At 43.0% G+C, this 24,846-nt stretch overlaps 1 protein-coding gene across 1 annotated transcript in view; it reads left to right on the top strand.

Moving 5' to 3' along the window:
- Window positions 1–24,846, top strand: part of COL23A1 (collagen type XXIII alpha 1 chain) — a 181,767-nt gene that overhangs the window by 105,630 nt on the left and 51,291 nt on the right. Inside the window, exon 3 of the mRNA XM_031047443.2 lies at window positions 18,685–18,729. Within this exon, the coding sequence (XP_030903303.2) occupies window positions 18,685–18,729 (45 nt within the window). The remainder of the gene's footprint in view (window positions 1–18,684; window positions 18,730–24,846) is intronic.

The raw sequence follows: 24,846 nt of genomic DNA, 5'->3' as shown, positions 1-24,846 counted from the left end.
GTTTTCTCTCTGAGCCATATCTATTGCCTTTGAAGTAGCTACAGCTGAGGCCAGGATTTGTGAGTGCTGGGAAACAAGCAGTTCTGAGCAAGGAAAAACCTTTGTACTCTGTTCACAGGCAGAGCAGCAGAGTAGGCAAAAGCCATTTTCTTAATTAATAGTTTATTTCCAAGCCTCCAGCATTTGGCCCTCAGCTTCAGCCCGGTTGTATTGAAATGCATGGTGCAATCTTAAAGGTCAGTCAGCTGCTGGGCTTCCTGGTCAAGGAGACCTGATGGGAAGAGTGTTTCTCTCCATGCTCCTGTATTGCCAAATGGTTTAGGTTAAGGATAACAAGTCATGGGCTGAAACTTGACTGGTTTCAAGATACAACATCTTGCCACTTCTGGGCAGTTACATTGGTTAATTGGGGCTAATAGCAGGAAATCTAACCTTGATTAAAACATAAGCATCGCTTCCAGTGACTAAGTTGGAGTTTAAAAATTAGGAATTGTAAGCATTAAAGCTAAGCAATAAAATGTGTACTCTTTGTGGTTGCTGTTTGTGGTGTTGTAGCTCGTTAGTGTTTGGGTTCTCAACCTCGTGTCCACACTGCTGAACAGGAAATACCTTTGGATGCGATGGATATAATTATTGTTCCCATATGATTTCTAGTCTGTGGCATTGTAAGAATGAGAGACTATTATGAAACATGTTGAAAAATAAAGGTAAAGCCAATATTAAATCTTATACTTACGATGCTTATGAAACTAGGTAACAGCAATTGGTATTGTGTGGCACAGATCCTGCCATGACAGTGCTGCTGTTGGAAGCAGAAACTGAAACTAATGCCTTCTTCCAGGGCTTTAAAATCCTTGTTTTCCCATGATCCTGTGCTCCTTTTAGTTAATTCCTAAAGAAAAGACTTCAAGAATTCAAATGCAGAACAGTTTGGATGTCATCTGGAATGCATTTGACCTCTTACATTGGCTCTAAAAGAAATCACAAACAAATAAACAAATAAAACTTCGAAGATAAAAAAAGACACTTCATTTAATAACTAGATTTAAAAAGCAATTTGAAACTTAGTGGGAGAGGTTGCATGTGGCACAAGAAAGGAAGGAGCACATTTCATTTTAATGGTGAGTGGAGACACTGACAGTTCAGCTGGGATGACCCCCTTGTTGGAGCCACAAAGGAATTCCTGTTGTGCTGAGCACCCGGCAGCTGCAGCAACCTGTGTTCCCTCAAGTTAGTGAAGTTGGGATCCTTATGTGGAGGGCTTGGATGTTTGAGGGAAAAAAATAGGTATTTTCTTTTGGAGCGAGTGAAATTTTAAGGGCAGAATTTGGAAATGGCATCGTTTTTCACTAGGCAGCCCTAAGATTCCTAAGTTATTGTAAGCCTCTATGATGATCACCAGCCTTTTTTTGTATTAAATAATAACTAGCTTTTTCCACCTTTAAAAAGCTAAGTTTAATTTAGACCCAAACCCACAATTTGGGACACAAAGAGGGCCCTGCTTTTTCTAGGAGAACATGGTCCCAGCCCTCTCCCCATCTTCCCCACTACTGCTGCTCCCTCCCATGCGGCACCATGGTAGGTCTCTTGGATAAATGTGTTACTTAGACATCAAACAAGCAGCATAGTTGTTTACTCTGCTGCAGAGAGCTGTTTAGGATGCTGTGGAAGTCTAAATCTTATGGTAGTTTTGCAGATGTTGTTTGTACGTGACTCTTGGAAACCATCCTTGTTTGGGGGCACGGAGGGTTCCTGTGCATCCCTTGAAGATTCAGGCTCTTTTCTGTCAGCATCTTTGTCTAAGGAGTTTAAAGGAGGAGGGATAGAGGACTGTGTTGCCAATGTCTGGTCAAAATGGGGACTCATTTGGCCTTGAGATACCAAAAATTCTTTTCTGGGCATGAAATGGGATGCTCAATGCATTCAAATTCCAATTAGGCTGAAAAAAGCTTCCCTCCCTTCTAGAAAAATGTAGAGCAAATGTGGTGTGACCTGTATGGAAGTGGTGGACCATGTACAGAAACAGGTCTTTGGTTTTATGCAGGAAAACTTGTTTTGGATGCTCTGCTTCTCATCTGGTTAAAAAGAGCTGGTTTAGTGGGATTAATGTGCAAATCTCTGATGCATGGTAAGAAAAGGGCTCCCTGAGGTGATAGTTGTAGGGCAAAGGAGGTTCCTCTCTGGAGGTGGTGATGAACATGCAGTTGTATTTGAACACTTACACGTTTTTATGAAGGTAATTCAGCCAACGAAGTGTATAGCCAAGGGTGATAGAAACTGAGGAATGTGAATGCTTTCTTGGCAGCTCCAATCTGGCTTGGAAGTGTTTCAGAGAAGGATTAAACCTCATTGCTCAGCAGGTCAGGGTTGTGGTAGTCGGCAAAGGCAGAGGTTGGGGATGGCTGAACCAGGGATTCATGCTGCACAACGGAGAGTCTGGGGCTGTTGTAAACGAGGATACAAGTGGAAACATGTCAAGTATCTTTCATCCTAGGCACTCCCAAATGGGCTGTGGTATTTTCAGGAGCTTGGAGCCTGTGGAGCTGGGGAGAGATGGATGGCAAAGCTACTGCCTGTGCTCAGCACGGGGTTCTGCCTGGGGCCGGGTGGGAAGGCAAGAGTGCTCCAGGCTTGCCTGATCCTGTTGTGTTTGCTTGGGGGGATTCAAATACCTGAAGCCCATCGATGAAAAACTTGACTTTTGTGCCCTGATGTTGTTTGCTTTGTGAAATTATCCCCAATGTCATGAATTTGCCTGGTTTTGTGCAATATGTGCATTGTATGCAAATGAATATGGTTAAACCAATGTCAAACAGGCTTACATTTGAGCAAAGTTAATGTTTCTCTTGGCAGTTCTGATATCCTTTGTTCCTTATGCGCTGAATTAGTTTCTTCTGCTGGCTCTTGCTCCTTCCACATGGCAACAGAATCTGAGTGATTTGCTGAAAGGGCTCTCCTTTTACCCTGAGCAAGGTGGAAATTCCTCTGTTTTGCAGAGCATGTATCTGAGACGTCACCGCTCCTGCAAAGCTTCCAGAACAAGACAGCAAACCAAAATCAGAAAGTGGAATTAAACAGTTTGTGTTATGAAGCTACCACAAGCAAAACAAAGCTGGCCTTGATCTTGTGTTCGTATTTCTCTGGTTTGTTGATGGACTGTGCCAGGAGGCTCAGTGCTGGGATATGGGATGGATCCGGAGTGGTGGTTCGGTGGTTTTGTCTTTGCCATGCTACTTTATGTGCCAATAACAGGGTTCAAACCTAAATGCAGGGTGCAGTCACTCAGGTTCCAAATGCAAACTGCAAGTTCTGGATGCATAGCTGCAAATTTGGATATCATCCCTTGTTAACAAGAGCTAAAACCAGAGATGATGCTGGTCTGTGCTACACTCAGTGTGGGTGTTAACTGCCCTCTAACTGCTGGGCAAGAGCTGCAGCCAGTGGTGCTTCTTCATGACTAAAGTGTGTCTCAGCCATTTCTCAGGTTGTCACAGTGGTTCTGCATCCATTAAAACAGGTTCAGGTTTGTGTGTTGAGGATTAATCCTTTGGGTTTTGTTCAGGTCAGTTCAGTAGTGGCATGTGCTGCAGGTCATCATGGCACTACAAAAGGTGCAACTTCCCCGGTGCCATTGGTGCAGCTGCATGGAAATGACAAAACAAGGGTTTTGCGCTCAAATTTGAGATTTTTCCATAGAATCAGCTAGGTTTGGAAAGACCTTTAAGATCCTCAAGTCCAGCCATTATAGCGTTTTGTGGAGTTAGAAATGTGTATAACTTCCATAGCGTTGTCCAGGGCACCAAATCTCCTACAGTGTCCCCATGAGCAGCTTCTCTCTCCTGTGCTCCATCACTGCTTCCTCTAGCCAGTGGAAGGAAGGAGTAAATGCTTTAAGACATTCAGACTTTAAACAAAGGCACTGACATGGGTCCTGGGCCATATCTGCAGTGGAACCCATCAGGCAGCACCAGGGAGTGGTGCTGGAGGAGAAGGGACTGCTTGATCTATGTGCATGAAGGTTCTGGGCTGAACCCATCCATTATTCTTGTGTTTATTTCTTATTCCATCAACTTAAGTTGTGTTTCTGGCAACTGTTTGTTTGCTTTGGGCAGTTATATTAGTGTAAATATTTTCTAGTGATTGTCAAGTGTCCAGTTTACTTGAGTTTTTTACTATTTCCTGCTGTAGTTTAAAAAAGGAAAAATAATTTTAAAAGGCAGAAAATCACCATTCCTGTAAGCATCAAAATGGGCTTTTTCAGGCAAAACTCCCACCTCTGAAACGTTAAAGGTGCTTTTTGTGATTTGAAAATTGAAGTGGTGGCATCTACACACCTGGAATGAGTTCTCCTCCATGGTTACAAAATGGTACAATTAAACCCCAGTGAGTCCCTGCTGCTGGAGTTGCGTGAAATTTATGGTCATACCCTCGTTTGTGTTTATCCTCTTCTTTATCCCATCCGTTTCCTATTCAAGCTCTTTTTTGTTGTATGTATATGGAATAGCAGTGCCTTTGGAATGTGAGTCTTGCATGCGTGCGCTTCACGAAGCATATGTCTCCTGGTTGCTATAACAGTAATAGCACAATAAATGCTCGGAGTCAAATCGTGCTGAATATCCACGACCCAGAACTTAATTTTCCTTTTTTTCCCCAATGTAAAGGTACTCTTCCTCAATGTTTCCCATCAGATCCTGGACAAGTGGGCACAGGCTCAATAAGAGCTGGCTCACGCCTGGCCTGGGATGCCCTGCTTTTGCAAAACTGACTTTTTCTTGCAGCAATCCAAGCAAGGGCTGGATCTTATTTCTTTTACTAAATTCAGCTTTTCAATATGAGAACAATTAATAAATGATTATGGAAAAGAAATGTGTCATTTGTTCCCCAGCTCCTATGAATAAGGTAATTGCCTTCTCCGGAGGGATCAGAGCTGGCAGAAGTTTCATAAGGATCTGTTGAACTGCGGTATATGTTTGACATGTTTAAAATGGTTTACCAAGCACAGTCAGACACAAAAGGAAAGGGGCTTGTCAATCAGCTGGCTTGCATTGGGCTGTTAATGTATCCCTTTCAATCAGAGCAATCGCAGCTTTCCAAGGTGCCTGAGGAGCTGCTATGCGGGGGGAGCAGCTGTAATAATTTGAGGGCTTTTTAGCCTTTCCAATCTTATACAAGTGACACATAGTTTCTTGGAGGATCTGATTTATTATTATATGGATTTAGGCAGAGTGCTTGCAGAATTTACTCCATGGAATTTGCAGCAAATGTAAACATGTATAATTCAACAGTGCCAGAAGAAAATGAAGGTGGGAAATGGCCTTTGTCAACTGCAGAAGGGGTTTAGGGAGCTGTGGGAAGGAGAGGAGCAACAGAGTTGTGATTGATAATCACAATTTTTTCATCTCCAAGAGGAAAACTATGGGTCACTTTTGAAGAAAACAGAGAGGAAGCAATGTCAAGTGTTAGTGGAATCTCATCCCACATGGAATGGGTACCGGCAGCAGATTGGCCCACAGGGAAGGTGCTTGGTGGGTTCTTCTCCCTGCTTGGGACTTGGAGCACAGGGGGCCCACTGGGGCTGACCCCTACAGCAGCCAGCTCCTTCACTCAGCTGGAACTTGTTTGAGCTCCAAATGCAAGCAAAAAAGATAAGAAACAGAAACATCAGCAAGAAAGAGGTTTAACAGCCAAGTTGTGCAGAAACCAGATGTCATTCTTCATAGCTTGCTTTCACCTGGGTAACATGGGTTATTGCCCTTCTCTGCCTCGGGCAAGGGAACATCTCCCTCCTGGCCAGAAGCCTGGTTTAGGATAAATTTTAGCCATGATTGTAGTGTGTTCCCTGGTTATGGGTCTGTACAACCACTCGTGAGCATGTGGCAGTGATGTACAAACATGCCTGGAGGATCCTGTGAGGTTCTTCTATGGGAGGAGATATTTCACAGGTTTCTGCAGTGGGCAGCAGTATCCCTGAATTGTGGAGACAAGGCGATTGTGAAGCAAAATCTAGTTTGGGATTTACACTGGCTTTGTGGTCTCGCTAATTCTCTGGAAAATCCATATCCAGAATGGATCTTCCTGAATTCTGAGACTGCTGAAAAATTCAGAGGAGGGGGGAAATACCCTTTTATGTTATTTTGTACAAGTTTTTAGTTTAATTCTACATCTCCATATTTAGTTTCTATAAAAGCCTGTTTGAGCTATAAAGTGTTTGTGCTCCAAGATTGGGAATTCTTTAAATGTGTTCTAAAACTTACAATGAGTAGAAATGTAGAGATCTGGGTTTGCTTTCAGACAGGGCTTCGTTGCTTGGTACTAACCAAATCCTGTAACACAAACTGTGTGTGTGTTATTTAGCTGTGGATGCGCTAAATGCTAAAAGGCTCATTATAGATATTGATTAATAATCAAATTCCTCCAGTTCTTGGAGGAATGAGTCAGATGTGGTAGGAAATATTCATCTGCGGGGAGGAAAACATAATCCTGTAGACTGACCAGCATTTACTCTGCTTTCAGTGTTAATTTCTACCCATTGCACTTTGGTACGTGGCTAAGAGCCCTTCCAAAGGCTTCATTTATCTCCATTTCAGAAATCAGTGGCAATATATCTGTAATCACACAGGACTCTCAAGGTTTCTACTTGAAGTACTCTTAGATCCTCAGGTGAAATTACATCCAGTATATCAATAGTTTAAAAGTGTATCCTGGAATCCAGAAAGCAAAATTGAAAGCAGAATTCACCTTATTGTGTTGCATCTTAAATCCAGGTCTGATTTTAGTTAGAAACTTGGCAAGATACAACAATAGGCAGCATATATTAATTAATGAAAGATGAAGGCCAACCCTGCTGCCCTGCTTTGGGGAGAGACCTGCTTTTTTTTACTCTTTCAAGATCAAGGTAGACTGGGAGAGTTAGCAAAAGTCTTCATGCAGTACCAAGAGCATATAATTGGGAAAATAGTGGTCCATAGACAAAATAGCTCATAAAATGGTTCAATCAAGTCTCAAATTGACATATTTGTGAAGTGAAATGTTGTGTTAATTCTGTTTTGCAAAGCTTTTATTCCTCACTGTGACAGAAGGATGCGCTGTCTCTCCCATGTCCACGCATCTGCAGCTTCAGTCCACGCACTCCCACCGTTGCACTTGTCCTTAACACCAAACAAGAAGAAAGTTGGATGCTTTTTGTGTTTCTCTTTTGTATTTCTCTGGCCTGTTCCCTCCTTCCACCATCTTTTGCATTGTTTTTCTCAAACCTGAACACTTCAAAATACAAGTGGAAACCGATGGTAATATCCAAACTTAGGAACATATTGGATAGCTTTGCTCAGAATAATTGCCTCCTTCTTTTCATCTCATCTCAATGTTTAAAGACCAACAATATCTCATCTCCGCTAAACCTTTGAACCTTTCCTGGATATTGTTTAGTAAGTTAAACTGGCAATGCAGCAGTTGTTTAGCTGATCTCTGCGATGCACAGATGATGGGAATTCACAAATCTGGAAGTAAAAAGTTGCAGCTTCAGGACTGTCAGAAATAATTTCAGTTTCCTGTTTAATCTTTGAGAAGCTTTTCACTATTAAAGAAGATCAACCACTGTGCATCTCTTACTGCTGCCTCTCTATCCTATCGATCCTGCCTTTTTCTACTTTAAAATGGGAATGAATGTATTTAGCTGTCATGTCCAAAGATTTATAGACCTACTGCTTTATACACAGCTGAAACTTCGGAGCTGAAAAGGCTCTAAGTACCTCTGAAAGATGCATTTGGCTGTTTGGTAACAAATTGAGCATCTGGAAGAAGCAGCTGAGCAAAGTCAGTCTCATTATTATAGCATTTTGAGCTGTTTGCAAGACTGGTGATCCTGACGCAGCCAAAGAAAACAAACTATTCATCAAATAAGATGCATCGAGTAAGCAAATGAACATTGTTAAACAAATTTTGGTGTCATTTTGGTAACTGATGAGTTGAATGCACACTTGCAGAACTCTGCAGTATACCTCACATCTTGGAAAGCCATGTGCTTGTAAGCAGCTTGGTGCAATGCGTTGGCCCAGGAGGAGACTTTGGTCTAAAATGAAGTTGTTACAGAAGCATTCCCCAGATGTGGGAGCAGTATATCAACCCCTCTTCTCACTTGAATAAAAAACAACCATTGCCACTGAATTCTGGGCCAGAACAGGCCCAAAACATGGTAGAAAGGGTTTTTCTTTGAAACTTTTCTGAGTATTGGCTTGTGCTATTGCATTAATTGCACTTGTTCCCTACATTGTGCCAACCAACCCTGAGGCATGGCATGCCAAAGAAATGTCAGCATGCTTTCTGGTATCTCAACTGTGTTTCTATAAATGCCAATATACCTTTTCAGGGCTTTTTTTCCTCCTGGTTTTCCTACAGCTGTCTTACAGTGAGTTTCATTGCTAACCATATATTGGCATCCACATTCCAAGCCTAAAGCAAACTCTCCTTTACCCTGACAGCGATCTCTGCAGCCTGGTCCCTTAAGGCTGGGCATGACCAAAGGGAGGTTTTGACTGGGTATCTTATATTTGTCTTGCCTTCTGATGGCAGTTCTAATTAATCTTTGGGGTAGCCTTTTATATTTCATGGGGTTCAACCTGAAAGTGCTGGTGATTTTTGATTTTATTCTGTTTTTCATTTCTTTTTTTATTCATGCTTTGCATTAGCTGTTGTGTTTCTGCTTCTTAATTAGATTCAGACCTGACATGGATTAACATAATGGTTGGAAGCCTAATTCTTTAACTAGAGCCACAATTGATTCTCTTAAGTTAGTCATTAATTGCTCTTATTTATCAGACATCTTAAATGTGACCATTCAAACCTCAGCTAGCAATTATAACTGCCACTGCCTTAGTGTATTCCTGCTGGAAGCTGTGTGGTGTAGGTCAGATGCATAGCAGTAAAAAAGGATTGTTCTGATCATTCGCACTTGTTACAGGAAACACCGTATTCTTTCTATGGAGTGAATATGAGCGTAGCACATACTGGTTCTGTCTATATAATGGAAACTGTATTTTTCATAAAGGTTCATATGTTCCTTTGTTGGAAGGATCTTGATGGGTGGGAAACAAACTGGTTACAGACAGCAAACCTGGTGTTTGCCCCAGGTCATCGGGGAAAGATGATGATTGTACCTATAATTATACGCTCCGTTAAAATGAGGTGAAGCTCAGCGATTAAATCTTCAACATGGTGAAAAGTTGAGGTCTAAATATTACATTTCAAGAAACAACAAAGCCTCAGTCTTCAAAAAAGGAATACTTTTTATTCTCCTCTGCATCTCTCCTGTAAAAAATTTTTCATCACTGATTTCATTGCATATCAGGACTGAAATGAGAAACACTGCCTACAAGCAAATATAGCATTTGAATATGGGCCAGGAATTCCTTTTACTGTATAAGCTTTTGTGTGAAATAAAAGCCAAACAGCTGCTCACAACTTAAGTCTGAGTAAGTGATCTAATGCTATTGCTTTGGTCTCAAATTTGAGGCTAAATTGTTCCTTTGCCAAAAACCTTGTGCCAACCTACCTGGTCCCAATTTGTGAGAACAAAGTACATTGTTTCTGCTGCTCTGGGAGTGAAATCATTTTATTTGACTTTTGTTCCATTATAGTTTCAATCCTGACATGGGAAGCCTCCACGAGGTTGTGACTATTTCTCACCTCCAGTTCTCCAGGTTATATCTCAAGTAGGAAAATACCCCCTTGCCAGGCTATTCCAGTATGATATATGGGTATATTTGTATATTCTATTATATTTGAAACCTCTTTGCCATTAGTGTAGTTGGCTTTTGATTGATCTTACATTTTTCCCCTTAAATCTCCCATTCTCATCCTCCTACTGCGCTCTTCCTCAGCTGATCTCCAGGCTTTTCCCTGGATACCCTCCCACCATGTGAAACCTCCTTCCCAAGGGCTGACTGTGAGACCACGATGGCCTGAACAGGCGACCCTCCTCCAGAGCCGAGTGTTGGTGGTGCACTGGTGGGATAAGCACAGCATGAAAATCTGTGTGCAAAGAAAACTGGTAAATCCCTGCAGTTACCTGGTTTGTCTCCTTGACTCTATTAAATCATCCACTTAATCCACATAGTGCTTTTACCTGTGTTTCTGCTGATTGCTCTTACATCCCGCTAATGGCCAGTTGGAAGATATTCTTCCTGCAGTGAAAAGCATCATCTTGCAGCTGTTGCCACCATCCTGGGACAATTCCCAATCTCTGCAAGGTCATAGGGACGTTAATATTAGCCCTTTTCTGTGTGCTGAATGGCATTTTAACAGCACTGCTCAGAGCATCTCCCCTGGTGTTGTTCCACTGACATGTTTAGTGGGAGAGTGAATGAGGCTCCTGATGGCTGAATCATGTCTCCTTTAAAACATGTTGCAAAAAGAGTATGTATCTTGTGTTATGAATGGCACAAACCATTGGATAACCATTGGATAACGCATAATCAGTAATCACCTCATGTACCAGTGTGTGCTGTAGCATAGCTCATCTTGCAAAGTCCTCTCCGAAACCCACCAGCTGGGGTTGCTTGACTTCAGCAATAACTGTGCATGTTCATGCTTCCAGATCCTATGTGATGCTGAGTGATTAGGTAAGACACGGTGTCCTAAAGCCATATGCCCCATCCCTGCTCAGGGAGCTCATTAAACAGCTATGCCAAGAGGAGGGACACTCCATGTGGAAGAGAGGACTTTGTTTTCTCTTGTGGCAGCAACTGGCAGCTTGCAGATGGTCCTTCCACCAGAGCAGGTTGCTCCAAGCCCCTGTGTCCAACCTGGCCTTGAGCACTGCCAGGGATGGAGCAGCCACAGCTTCTCTGGGCACCCTGTGCCTCAGCACCCTCACAGGGAAGAATTTCTTCCTTCTATCTGATATAAACCTACCCTTTCAGTTTATTTGCATGACACTGCATCATGGTGATAAATATATGATTTATTCTTCCTTCGTTTGTACAGCTTTTGCTTGCATTTTGCAAGGCTTCATCAATGCTCGTTTGTCACTCACCAACTGGATTACTAGAGGCTGCAGCTTTTTGGAAGCTAAACTGACATAATACCACTAGGTTTTCAAAATCAGTCACTGTTTGTTTATGTGGAACTTGGCCAGAAGCACACAGACACCAAATGGTGTTGTGCTTGGTTTGGAGCAAAACTTAAATCCCTAATGCTGTATTCTCCAGTTTCCCTTCCATCACCAGCATCTGCTGGGACGTGTGTGTGCTGCTGATTGTTTGCTGGTACCGTTGTGCAGAAGTATCCCTAGGTATGGCACTTTGTCCCCATGTATAACCCATATGAAAGGGACTTTGCGTTTTGGGTTTTGCTTGAGTTTTGTCACTATGATGTGCTTTAGCTGTGCTTTGAAGCCTATGTTACCATGGAACCCAGCTCCAAGGGTTAATGCAGGTAATGGAAATAGAAACAGCTCTAGAAGCTTGTATTTATTTGACAGACTATTCCTAGTCTTCTGTCTTTGTAAAGATGACATTGCTTTTGGGGCAATGTATGGAAAGCAAGGTAGCTCTAAAAGAAATGGAGGAAATGCCTGCTGTATGCAGAAAATCTGGGGAGGAGAGAAGATGAAACAAGACCAAAATGTTTCTTTTGAAGACCACAGGAGGAAAAATTCAACAGCTTTTTTTAAGCTGCTGAAACTGTGACATGTAATAGTGCAGTGTTGGATGAGTTTTGAAACAGGAAAACTTTGATTTCTGTGTTTAAATTGCATTTGTAACGTGGAAGCAAAATCTGTTGGTGATATGAGCGTGATGGCTGTGGGCTTGCTCTTAGGATGGGCTTGGCCCCATCCCTCTTCTGCTTTATGGTTTGCACATGCTTGCTTGCACCTTTTTAGGAAGCTGAGAAACAATGAGCGTGGAAAATCCTGCCAAAATGGGCATTAACTGTAGACTATGTCCACAAATGTCTTTGTGTAAGAATAACATATAAATACATAGTATGTGATTCTTTGCTTAAAGTCTCTAGTGTATACACATCTCTACAGTGACTGAGATTTTCTCTGGTTATACAAGAAACCACATTATTTAGCTGCTCTCAATGCCTTGAATTGCTGCTTTCTCTTATCGTTTATGCATATCAAGTATTGAAAATGACAAGGAACAATTTATGGTTTTGCTGTGGGATCCTGGCTTGGGAATGGCTAATTCTAATTGTAGATAATACCCATTAGCTTTGAGTACTTCCGTGCTCCAAAACTGCAGTTCATCAAAACCCAAGTGCTTTGTGTCAGATCTGAATGTTTCGCGAGATATTTTGTAATCCAGCTTGTCAAACTTGTTTAAATGTGAGATTGGAACTGGAAGCCAAAGGAAGCAGTAAGTGCTTCATTATCCTGCTTACCTTATGGAAGTGTCCTACAATTCATGGAATAATGAGAACTGTCTTATTTCTGCAAGGAATACAGAACTATCTTGTGCTGTAGAGGCACTCCCCATCTGTGTGTGTGCTCCTTCTGCTCATAAAAAGGCTGGTGTTTTATAGGGGCAAATGTAGTGACTCAAGTAGAGGAATGCTCCTCTCCCTCTGCTGAGTAACTGTGCAACTTGATCACTGGTGACTTCTTCCTGGAGGTGGCTTTGTGTTAGCAATTATTTAAGCAGGAAAAGCCTCATTTGCAAATGCTTTGACCTTGAGGGGATCCTTTTTACTTGTCTGGTCCAGGCAGTGATGCTTTAAGTTATCTAGTGTTGAAGGTACTATAAGGGTGATGAATTTGCAGTCAGTTGCTATCAGAGGTGTCTGGTGCAAGGAGTTTGGCATCGCTTCTGTTCCTCAGCTCTATCACTACCTGTTTTTTTGCCTTGTATTCATAGCAGAAAAAGGAGTCTCTGTTCATTTTCCAGATTCACACTGATAAAACTATGCCTGATTTACCTAAGCAGTCTGAAAAGAAGAGACTGTGACTTGCTTCTGTGTTTTTAACCTTCCTGGGTGTTTTGTGTAGGAACATATGGGTAGAACATAGAGCGATGGTCACTGCTCTCATAAAGAAACACAAAGGTGAATACGTGTGCGTGTCTGTGCACAGGCACTTTACTATGTCTATCCAGGGCTCAGACTGAAGCAGCTGCCTCAATGCAGATGTGGGAAACTGAAATCTGCCATTAAAACCTTTCTGCCTTGCATATAGCAGCCCCACAGCAGCCAAAATACGCATCCTCTTGTATTAAACACAAAGGGGGATATACTGCATCCATCTGCTCCTGCCCTGCACTGTGTTGCAGCTGTGCTGGTGTATTATCTGGAAATGGCCTAAGACCAGCCGTAACAAAGGGGGGGAGGGAGAATCCTATGTTTGATGTAAGTGCAATTGTGGCTTTATTCCAGTAACTTCTTAATTTATATCTCAAATTCAGTTTATCTTCGTGCCCTGGTGACTAAACAAAAGAGCTGCATGCACTTGACTGTTTGAACAAACTGTCTCTGGGTGTGGGAAACAAGAGGAAAAATGATTTAGGGATGGGGGAGGGAAATCCAGAGCATTGAGTGAGCAGCACCATCTCGGCTGTTTTAAATGGAAGAGGTAATCTGCACTTTGGATCCAGCATGTGTGTATGTATCATTTCACTCTCTGAAGAGCTCACATATTTAGATTTTCCCTTGCAACAAGCATCCACCCTAGGGAAGAGGGTCTCTGGTTTGTTACCATTAAGAAAATCACTTTAAACACCCAAAATTTGTCTTTGGTCTTGAAACGTTGTGTCATCTCAAGCCAATATACTTTGTGTGCGGGTTTTGTTGTTGCTGGCATATGTTAAGATGTAGGATCTGCTTTGCTCTGCTTCATCCTGTTAGGGCAGTTTAAGACTGTGCACTCCAACCCATACTCTCACTGGATCCCCTCATTTTAGCTCAGCTGTAGGTAAAGGAGAGTTTGAGTCTGTAGACGTTTAGTGCTGAGGTCCTGAAGCTCTTTAACCAAAAGATAACTTGAATAGCATCCTTCATTATTCCAGCAATAATATACCAGTTTGGCTCCTGCAGCAGGAGTTTTCTTCCCCACAGTTGAGCACATCACCCCAACACATGGCGAGGATGCTTGTGTGCATCCCTGCTCGGAAAGGCTGTGTGATATAAGGAAAACAGTTTATTGCTTGTTCTGTAACTTGAAAGCAACTGGATCACGTATTGAACTGCAAAGAGCTTTCCTCAGCTAACAAACAGAGGGTTGCATTCTGGGTGGTTTTTACTAACATAAAACATAGCCCAGGATTGCAGAGAGCGTTTGGGGCACTTGGGCCAAATTTGAAATGAATCTAGATAATGTTTTTTTGTTTTATTTGGAAAACTTGTGTAGGCTGTAGGTGCTGCGTGTTTCCAATCTGCCTCTGGTATTTGCTTTGAGTCTTTGGGTCCGTTGGAATCCAAAGCCAAAAAGGTTCACGCAAAATGTTGTGACCCAAAACTGTTTAATCTTAGATCTGTGGTCTCGCAGCCTGCAGCCCAACTGGAATATCTGATGAGTATCAGCTGAGCAAGCATCTCAGAAACTGACTTCTGCCCATGAACCATAAACCTTTTCCCTAGGGAACAAGAAAGTAAATTGGCCTTTGTGCAGGAACAGCCGGCTAGACCGGGGCCGTGGTTTCCTCGTGCTCAATACCAGGCCCTGTGGTACACTGCTGCAAAGTTCTCTGCCTTCTAAGTGAAGCCATATGAAACAAAACCATTCCCCTTTTCTGAGAGTGCCTGAACTAACCAATTTGTTCAAGCTATTCTTCTGGTTGATTTGCTTTTAACTGAAGGAACACCGATGTATTGAAGGCAACTTGAAAAACACCGAAAGGGAAGAAGGGGAAACAGTATCTAAACCATTTCAACCCCCCCCCAAAAAAGAGTGCAAGCATGTGAGCAGAGAGACCCCATGATGAGTTAGATCGGACTTCATCTAGAAAACAAGGCCCTAAAAGTAAGCTCAGCAACTATGACTGAGGTCACAACATGATCACCTCAATGTGCCATGCTTGCACGGAGAAGAAATCCTTAAAGCTATCTGGTAAGACAGGTCTTCATCTCACTTTGCAAAGGGTTTTTACTTGAATGTTCTTCCCAACTGCTTTTTTGTATCCATGTACTTAAAAAAGAATCCTTGAGAACCTCAGCAGCACATGGCCTGAAGAAAGAGGTTTATGGTTGATATGTCTGGATACGTGTTCTTGGTGGAAAAGGGTGATGTGTAGGAGAAGTGTAAGTGAAAAGATAACACAAGCCTGGTACCACAAGTACTTGGGTAAAAAAGTGCTTCACTAGCTTAAAAGTAAAAAAGCATTGACTGTTTTCAGTGAGGTTTTGCTGGGCTGTGGTATCAGGCACTCCTTCTTACTGGCATTTTAAACTCGCTTTAACCTTGATGATCATTGATTCTTATGCCAAACACTAAGGCAAGCAGCAATTTGCCCATCAAGCTGAAGGGACAGGAGGCAGCGATACAGCCTCCTAGGGCTGGGAACATGAGTCAAGGACCAGATTTGATCTAATTACAAGGGGTAGGAAGATGTTAAGCACATAACATGTAGTGCTGTTGTAGGCGTATTTTCCTGGTATTGATGGATTATGGTGCTCACCAAGCAACCTGATTTGCAGTTACTCCATTTGCAATGGATAAATTAACTGAAACAAGGGCAGCTTACTGTACTGTAGGCAAGTACATGGGTTGGGGTTTGAAAATATTTAATGTGAACTATAAAGTGATGCTGATTTTTAGTGTTTCATTTATTTGTCCACAGCAGGTGACATAGCTGTTCTGGGTAGCAGCCACTGAAGTCAAATGAGTCTATTTACTGCGAACTTTTTACCTTGTTTCTAAGTAGCTATTCTTTAGATGCACCCATCAACTCTTCCTCATAATGTTTCCAAATGGCAATATATTTCATTCTTTTCCTTTGTCTTTGGGTTACTAAATCTATCATCTTACTGGAAAGCTTATGGTGTTGTCACAAGTTGCACATTATGCCCTGGATTAAGGCTGTTTAGCTTGAACGTGACAAGTTGTTTAAAGACAGACTGGTTTATGCTTTGTATTAATTTCCCCCTCCAAACTGTCTTCCATAACAATGTAAATAAAGAACTTCCAGAACTGATACAGCAGAGCTGGCACGGTTAGAAAAAAAAGCTCAGGTATTACTCAATTGACATTAATGCAACATAAATCTTAATTATATTGAACAAGCATCAAACTGCAAAGTTTTAGGAGATGGAGTCATTAGATAACAGAGTACAGTGAGCATTTATCTTCAAACGAATTCCCAGGCCTCCTTAATTTCCTTTGTAGTTGGAAAGGGGTTGGAAACAAGAGGTGTAATATGGATTCACTTTATGCCTGGCTCTTTTAGCAGTATCCAAAGTTAACATGAGCTAGAAATTGCTGCAATAATAATTTCCTATTGTGCAGACCATGGACTTAACCACATCTGCACAGGACAAGGTTGCAGATGGTGTTAACAGCTCCTGGGTTACTCCTGCATGCTGTCCTCTTGCTGCAAGGAGCCAGGAGGTCTCCATCCTCCTCACTCGCATCTGCATCACAGGACTGTGATGTGCAAGTCCTGCACAAAGTGGATACTGGGTGTGATGTTCTTCCTTTGAATCCCCACCCACTGGAATTTTCTCTCCTTGGAGACATTTCTATTTCCAGCTGCTGAATGGCAGCAGGAATTGAGACGTTGTTCCCAAAACACTGTTGCTTTCGGATAAAAACGACAAAACAGATGAGAAGGGATTTTAATTATTTCCCTCTCAACTTAGGTTTATTTCACACTTGCCACAGGAGTGCTACACTTGTAATGCTGTGTGCTTCATTGATCTTGCAGATATCCTTGAAGACCATAGGGAGAGAATTAGAATAGAATCATAGAATGTGTTGGAAGGGACCTCTAAAGCTCACCTAGTCCAGAGCCCATGTCCATGAGCAGGTGCATCTTCAACTAGATCACATTGCTTAAAGCCCCATCCAACCTGATCTTTAATGTTTCCAGGGATGAAACATACACAACTGCTCTGGGCAGCTTGTTCCAGTGTAGGCAATAGTCACTTTTTTTCTTTCTGCTGTGAAATATTAAGAAATCCTCTAAGTATTAAAAAATAATACATCAGTTTTGAATTCCTTCTTATACGGAAACTTTACTTTCTCACATTCTTGCTTGAAAGGCTCCAACCTGAGCTTTATGTGGGAGCTCTGTGCATTTGCCCTTCAATATTAGCCTTCCTCTAGATTGCCTAAGAGCATGGCTACCAACCCATTAGTCACTCAGTTAAAAACTTGGCCTCCCCCTCCTACGCCTTCATTAAGACATTTCCTCCTCCCTAAGAAACCCTTTGCTTTCTCACTGCTGCAAAACCATCACTCTAGCTTAAACACATCCAGGAGGAGTCCATCAAGAGACACTAGAGGATTAGGCAAGGCTGGTGTTTAAAGCAACCCCCTGCACCCTGAGGCTGAAGACTGCTGAGGCTCAGGCTCTGCCTGGGAGCCAGACCACTGCAATTAACCAGGAGGGGGTGGTACAGGTAGATTAGCTTTAATTGCTCAGTCTGGTTTCCAGGGTGCTTCATCAGTGCTGTGGTTTCTCTCCAGAGTAGCTTGAATTGAGGTTGGAGGGAGTAAATGTTGCTAACCCCATAGCAAGAGCAGCAAGTGAGGCTTGGAGCTTGAGATCTATGGATGTGCTGGTGAGAGGCAGCACTGTACAGTAACTGAACAGAGGAGAACTCCAGGCCATGGATGGAGATGCAGTTACACATCTGGGCACAGGAATGTTTGTGAAGCAGGGGAAACTTTGATGGGAGTGCAGAAATATTGAATGCACTTGGTTTATCATCCTTTTCTCTTAAAGCTTTCAAAAAGAAAAGGCAGCAGAAAGGAGAGGGAGCAGTTGTAGTTTCATAGATGAAAAGTGGGCTCCTGCTTTTTGTTGTTAACACTGCTGTCACCCACCAAATGCTCCTCTGGAGCTGGCTGACCTGCTACAGAAAGGGGCAGAGAGGTTGCAATATGTCAGCTAACAGCATGAAGGACATGGTGTTATGGCTTTGTTGGGGACCAGGATGCTCTACATGTGCTGGAGCAGTGTTTGTTGCTTGAGTGCCTTTTTCTTAATTGAGGGTGTTTTGTCATTTGTGGTCTTTTGTCAATCACTTGGCCATTGCTACCCAGAAAGGTAAGAATGCAAGTAGGTTTTATATCCAAAAGCCAGGTCTAAAACCGTATGATCAGATCTCTGCTGTGTTAGCAGTCTGCACAGAAACTTTTCTTGACTCAATCAACGGCAGCAAAATGTTTCTGTTCCTCATTTTAATACTTTAAATGTTGTGATTTGCAAAAGTGTAGCTGCTGTTTGCAGCATGCATGGACTGCCAGCCACTCTGTGTAGGTTTTCCTGGAGTTTTGGAGGATTTAAGACCTGGTTTCCTTTACTATGTGGGCAACACCAATAACTTCAAAACCTCTTTTGGAGCTTGGCCTCAGCGTTCTCACCAAAATGGTATATTGGGGGGGAAGTGGTATTTAAATGCACAGACTACTATTTTGGGAGAGTTGGGAAAGGGTGGAAGAAACAAAGCAGCCTGAATCCTAAGGGAAAGACAAGTGGCAGGTCCCTTGCCATGGAGCATCGCTGACCCTCTGCTCTCTGCTTTCCACAGGCCCTCCGGGGAGGCGAGGGAAGCCCGGCAGGCGCGGAGAACCAGGTAAGCATCACCATGCACCAATGATGACACTGGCTACCACATGGGTGTCAATGGGCTGTGTGGGAGCCTTTTGGTAATGATGCTGGTCACCTTTATCTGATGGGTCGTGGAATGGGGGCCTCCCACAGCCCTGCATGCTGGATTTTTATATTTTATATATAAAATATGCATGCAAAGTTTTTTATAGCAAAAAAACAAATAGAATCCAACTCAAAGCATCTACTGATGCTTCATATTTTATCCATCCTATTGCTCTCTCTTAGCATTCAGACCCATGTTATCCCATCCAACAGTGGGACTGTGAGTTAGCACACAAACATAGAAACCCTCCAGCCATGCTAGGTCTGTGTTGTTTCCTGCATGTGGGATGCACCCATGTATTGCCTGATGGTCCCATGTGTGTCATGGACGATGTTGAAGAGCTGGGGATAAGCAGACCTCAGCCACCAGCCCTGGGCACATCCCATGAGCGCTCAATGTGCCCTCAAACTGGGTGAAACCATAGACAGACCTCACTGGAAATCTTTATTTGAGCTGTTTTAATTTTATGCCTCTCTTGTTTTGGTATCTGGTGGTTTTGTTGTTTTTCCTGTCTTGTGAAATGGGAAAGCACAGATCCCATTTTGGCTGGGCAGAAGTGCTGTTTACATTCTGCTGTTACAGCTGAAGTGCTGTTGGAGAGGGGAGAGATGTGGTCAGCATTGCTCTTTCTAAGGAAAACAGGCAGGACTGTACCTAGAAAGCCACATGGATTTTACAATTGCCTCTGCATGTTGGAAAGCAGCAGATGGGATTTTACACTCCTTGGATCTTTGGTTCTCGAATGCTGAAAGAATGAATGGGGACCACGTAGATCTTTACTTAGAGAGGGGACTGTTCTCTGCTGCCTGTCACTATAGCAAATAAACAGCTGGGTTTTCAGAAAGGGCTCCATAACTTTCTCATCCCCAGTATTTTAAACACACCTTTTAACTCTGGGGACATCAGGGGGTTTGTGCTGTGGACCACAGGCTGGTCCCCATGGAAGTGGAGGCCTTTTCCTCCTCTCTTCCACTGATGGTATTTCACAGTGCATTATGTGTTCTCTGAGGTACTTTTGCTCTTGAAGCAGCCAGGATTACTCATGGCCCAGGGATGAGTATTGCATTTGGGATGCTAATGGCTTCCTAGCCAGCTTCATTAAACCCCTTTCCCTGGCAGCTGGGCTGTAGCAATAGGCATCAGGTAGCTTTGATTCTCTTTTTTTTATTGTCTTTCAAGTGTCTGAGGGCTTTAAGGAGCACAGTGGAGATCAGCATTCACCCAAGGGCAGCTGGTGAGGTCAGCCAAGGAATTTGGGGTTTATATGCATGTGTTTATGTAAACTTCATCCAAGATGTGTCTCTGGTCCAGGCAAAACTTTGGGAGGTAGCACTGAGCTTGGGTATGCCCTTGCCCTTCACTCCTTTCTCCCTATTTCACACAAGAGCTTCTGCAAAGCAATGTTTTCTGTGACCAAGTACCACTTGAGCATCCCTCTGACAAAGAGGGAAGCTTCCAGGGAATCAATGCAGGCCCAGCAGGAAAACAGGCACTATAAAATAAGAAGAAAAAACTCAATCATTAATAACAACTGATGATCTTTTTGAGCTTTTCTGCAATTGTGGAGGACAATCAAGGATGCTGCAGCCAGGTACAAAACGCACACAGAGACAGCCTCGATGGGGTACATCAGCTAAATCCATCTAGTGCGATGCAGCCCCATGGATTGCTCTGCTGCATTGCAGAGAGGAACGTGGGGAACAGTCCTCCCTCTGTATGTTGGTTTTGGCCAAGCTGCCAGATGTTTGTTTTCTCAGCTACTTGAATATATATTCCTGTATTTGTTTGAGAACCTGACCACACATAAACCAGGTCCTTGTTCCTTCGCTACAGCTGATATACGTGAATAAAACTTTGCTTGCATAGCACCATAGTGTCCATCCCCAGGGACTCTGCATGGTTATCACTTTTCAGCCTCCAGACAAGTGCTGTTGTGGAGCCAGAGGCTCAGTGCTGGTCCCAGCCCCACCGAAGGGAGTGTTTTTTCTGGCAGTTGTTGATATGGTCATGTTGAAAAACTTTGTTCTGATTCATGTTGGGACTTTCAATAGCGAGCTCTTAGAAACAGGCAGAGAAGCTTTTAAGAGATCCTTTTAAATCACACCCTCCTCTTGATTGAAACCAAGGCTGAATTTTACTGGTTTTGGTTTTGCTGTGATGTGTTCAGATAAAGAAAAGATGAATCCAACAGCTCTGTTTCTCTAAACTAAGAATTCATCATCCTGAAAGCCTGCTGAGACAACAGCTCTCTACTGTAGAAATACACCATACCAAAAAAGATTAATTTTAAAACTATTTCTTAGGGGAAAACCAACTATTCAGGCTGTTTGGAAATGGGGAAAGCTTGGCTCTATGTGCTTCAAAAAGCACTTGCTAAAACGTGGGGGTGAGCCACCATTGCTGCCTTCTGATCCCCACCACCACCACAGGCAAGCAGCGAGTCCCATTGAGGCCCTGTCTCTGGGCTTGGCTTGGTTTATTTTGTTGTAGAGGATAAATACAGCAACTTTTCTGCTTCCCCAGGGAGGCTGTGGGCAGAGGGGGCTGCCTCGAGCCCCAGTCTTTGCTTGGGCTTCATAGCTCTGGTAGCAGCTTGAACTTCCCATGGTGGCATGGATGTCACCATCATCTCTTCCTTGATCTTAGGTCAGGTACCCTGAGAGCATTTCTGCTGCTGTCAGCCCAGCTAAACAAACCAGGGAGTAATTGAGTCAAAAGGCTCCAACTGACCCATTTTATTTGCTCTTGTCATCATCTGGTCCCATGGTAATTGCCTCCTCCATCAGGGAAACAACAGCACATGTGTCTTAGAGCTGGTCACAGGGATTCAGTCAGTGCAGCGACAGTTGGTGAGTGCCACCAGTGTGGAAGAAATTGCTTTTAACAACTGATTTATTCTGCTGTTGCTATCATGAGGTGAGGAAACTCACACTAGCAGCATCCTTGGAGAGCTGTCTCTCACTGGACTTGCTTCAGTTCAATCTGAGCTCCATCCCTTCCTGCCAGGACCAACACTCAAGTCACATTGTTCTTATTCCTACTTGAGCATCAGTGGTTTCTTGCAGAGCTGGAAAGCAAGCACAGCCCTGAAGACCCACTCAGACTTACCCATGTAAGCAGCTGGTATACAAAAAGAAAGCTCCATTTTAATACAACCTTATGTGGGGATTGTAGTATTCTCTGAGTGTGAAGCTGGGAGGTTTTGCAACACTAGCAGTTATGGTTGATGCCAACAGCCAAGCCTGCACATCTCAGATACAGTTCTCTCCCCATGCCAAAGGCAAAATCATGTGTGATGTCATGGTAGCTTATTTATTCAACATGATGCGTCCCTGTGAGGACACAGTTCAACTGCTGGAGTGAGGGTCTGTGGAATAACACTGATTTTAGCAAGGAACCTGGGAGGTTTTGCTTCCCCTCTTGCTGCCAGCTGGTGCTGGGTGAGCAGGATAGGGTACGGCCATGCAGCCCACCCAGGGCTTTATGTTTGTTTGTTTTCCAAGATCCATTTGTACCAGGGTGTTCCTGAAGGATGGATGAATGGGATCCAGGATTTGGGTGTTTAGTTAAAGTATTGGTTTAAGGTCTCTGCACAACTAGGTGGTGGGAGGTGATGCTCATGTCTCTTATAACGGCGTGCTGCTTTCTTCTCCTGGTGTTAAGATTGATCCAAAAACTGATCTGAACTTCAAAATCCCTCAAGGAAAAACAACACCTGAAATGTTAAATCTGGGAAGTCTTTGAGCATGTCTCTGCTCCCCTCATGTGAAGCCACAGCTGGTTCTAGACACAGACACCCACAGCTGATTGCTGCAGTGTTGGGTAGCACTTGTCTGCATCAGCAGAAGGGAATAAGCACAAAATGACCTTTACAGGTAGTCCCAGAAGGGCTTATTTTGATTACATTCTCACTGGGAAATGTTGACTTGGCAAAACGGCTCTTTCTGGCAGAAAAGATTTTGTTTACAAAACTTTTCCATCTCAAAAATGCTCGGACAGGAAAGGTTTTGAGGTGGTTGAAATGGGATTAAAGTCGTCTGCTCCGCACTCCTGATACTGGTTTCCAAACTTACATTTAGCTACGACTGTTCCTTTAGTTTGAACTTCTAAGGGTTTTGATTCAAAGAGGGCTTTGTGGGGGGTGTGTTTGGGGGGTTTGGGTTGGTTTTGGGTTTGCTTTGTTTGTTTATGGGGTTTTGGTTTTTTCTTATAACTATTCTATTTATAGAAATGCCCCAGTTTGGAACAGGGAAGAACCTAAAACTCTTTAAGGAAAAAAGCAAAGCAATTTCGATGCAGAGAAATGTTATTTCTCTTCCAGCCCTGCACGTACTTAAACGCTGTATTTTACGTGTGAAGACCCTTCCAAACCCCTTAGCCACGAGACTGTGTAAATATACAGTGGTAGTTATTCAGTAAGTGTGTGTATATGTGGGTAAATCAGGCAGAACTTTGTCTTTGTTCGGGGATTTTCATTGTTTCCTGTATTTTTCATGATGAATTGTACATCTGTACCCTCGTACCCAAAACTGCTTTGGCCTCTACTGAACTTCAGGGGGGGGAAAAAGCTAATCTGTCCCATATTTGCGCTCACTAGTGAGCCTCTCTGCTAGTAGAGTGTGCTCCCTGTGCACACCAGTGGTGAGGCACAGACAAGAATTAAGGTCAGCCCCCAGTGACAAATACTCTTATTCAGACCAACGTGGAACTGATCTCTGTGACTTCTTATGGTGGTAGCAGTTGTCCTCCTTCCTTATTGCCCATGTTATTCCCATTATAGCATCCTGGATTAACAACTCTGTATGCATGTACATATTGTGTATGTGTATATATACATATGGCTTTTAAATCATTGTTTTCTGAAGTCTTCAGCTGGCCACATATGTGTGTAGCTACCTTAGGGATGGATCCTTTGCCCATTAAGGACAAGTCCCCTTTGACTCCTCCTGAGCTGTTGGAAAGGCTGGTTTTGTTTCTCCTGCCTGGCCATGCTTTCTCCTCTCATGGCAAGCTTGCATGATAAATGATTTGCAGATTAAAGAGGAACGGTAGCTTATTCCAAAATTCCCAAGCTGCAGAAGTACTGGAAATAGATGGCTATGACCTGTCATTTCCCATATGTTTGTGTGCTGCTGGGGATGATGCCGCTGTGACCTGCTAGGTCTCTGGATGTATGAAATAACATCAGCTAGTCAATGAGGAACTCTGGGTCGTTTACTTTTGATGAGTTTTGGTTTTCATCTCCTGCTAGCACAACTGTTCGTGTTCTTATGGAATCTCTTGGCGTTTCCAAATGCCTCCATGCCCTTGAAGGTTCAGGTGCGAGGTTCACTCATAGCAGTAGAGCAGTGACTTACGCTGCAGGTCATGGGAAAGCACAGTGTGTTTCCCTTGTTTAGAGCAAATCAATAATAGACAAAAACCTCTGTATTTGTAGTTTATTTTGCCTTTGTCCTCTCCCTTCTGAAATAAGCCCCCAAGTTAATTTGTGATGGAGTTTTAAATGCGTACAGGCTGTTTCCAACTTTTACTCATTGCCATAAGAATTTCCAAGGGCTTTCATTGTTCCTTTCAGGCTCTCAAACTGATTCTCAGTGGTCAGAATTATTAGCAATAAATTCTAGCAGATTTCTCTATGAAGAGCATGTCTCTTTGTGCAATGTGCCCACATCAAGGAGATGGCCACATAGAGACAGCCTCTGGAATGTGATTAAATTTGGGATTTATCATTGCCTTGCAAAATCTTTGACTTTCTTCCATAGGAAACAAGTGTCTCATGGCTTGGCTTGGGGAAAAAAAGCCATGTTCAGCAAGCTAGAAAGTCAGGTTGTGCTCAGGAGGAGAAAAGATCAGTTCAATAGATTTAACTTTATGCCTTGATGAAGGTATCTTTAACCCCATTTAGCCAACAGCACAGCTAAAGATGAGCATAATTTCACTGGTGTGGATGGAGAACATCCTATGTTGCATATATATAGAACCGCCCCATCCAACTTTGATTCCTGTATGTGAGAGGGAAGTGTTTTAAAAGAGCAC

The sequence above is a fragment of the Melopsittacus undulatus genome, chromosome 10, assembly GCF_012275295.1.
Source record: "Melopsittacus undulatus isolate bMelUnd1 chromosome 10, bMelUnd1.mat.Z, whole genome shotgun sequence".
NCBI lineage: Eukaryota > Metazoa > Chordata > Aves > Psittaciformes > Psittaculidae > Melopsittacus > Melopsittacus undulatus.
Note: the sequence above shows the minus strand (reverse complement) of the source record. Positions and strands in the feature narration are given on the sequence as shown.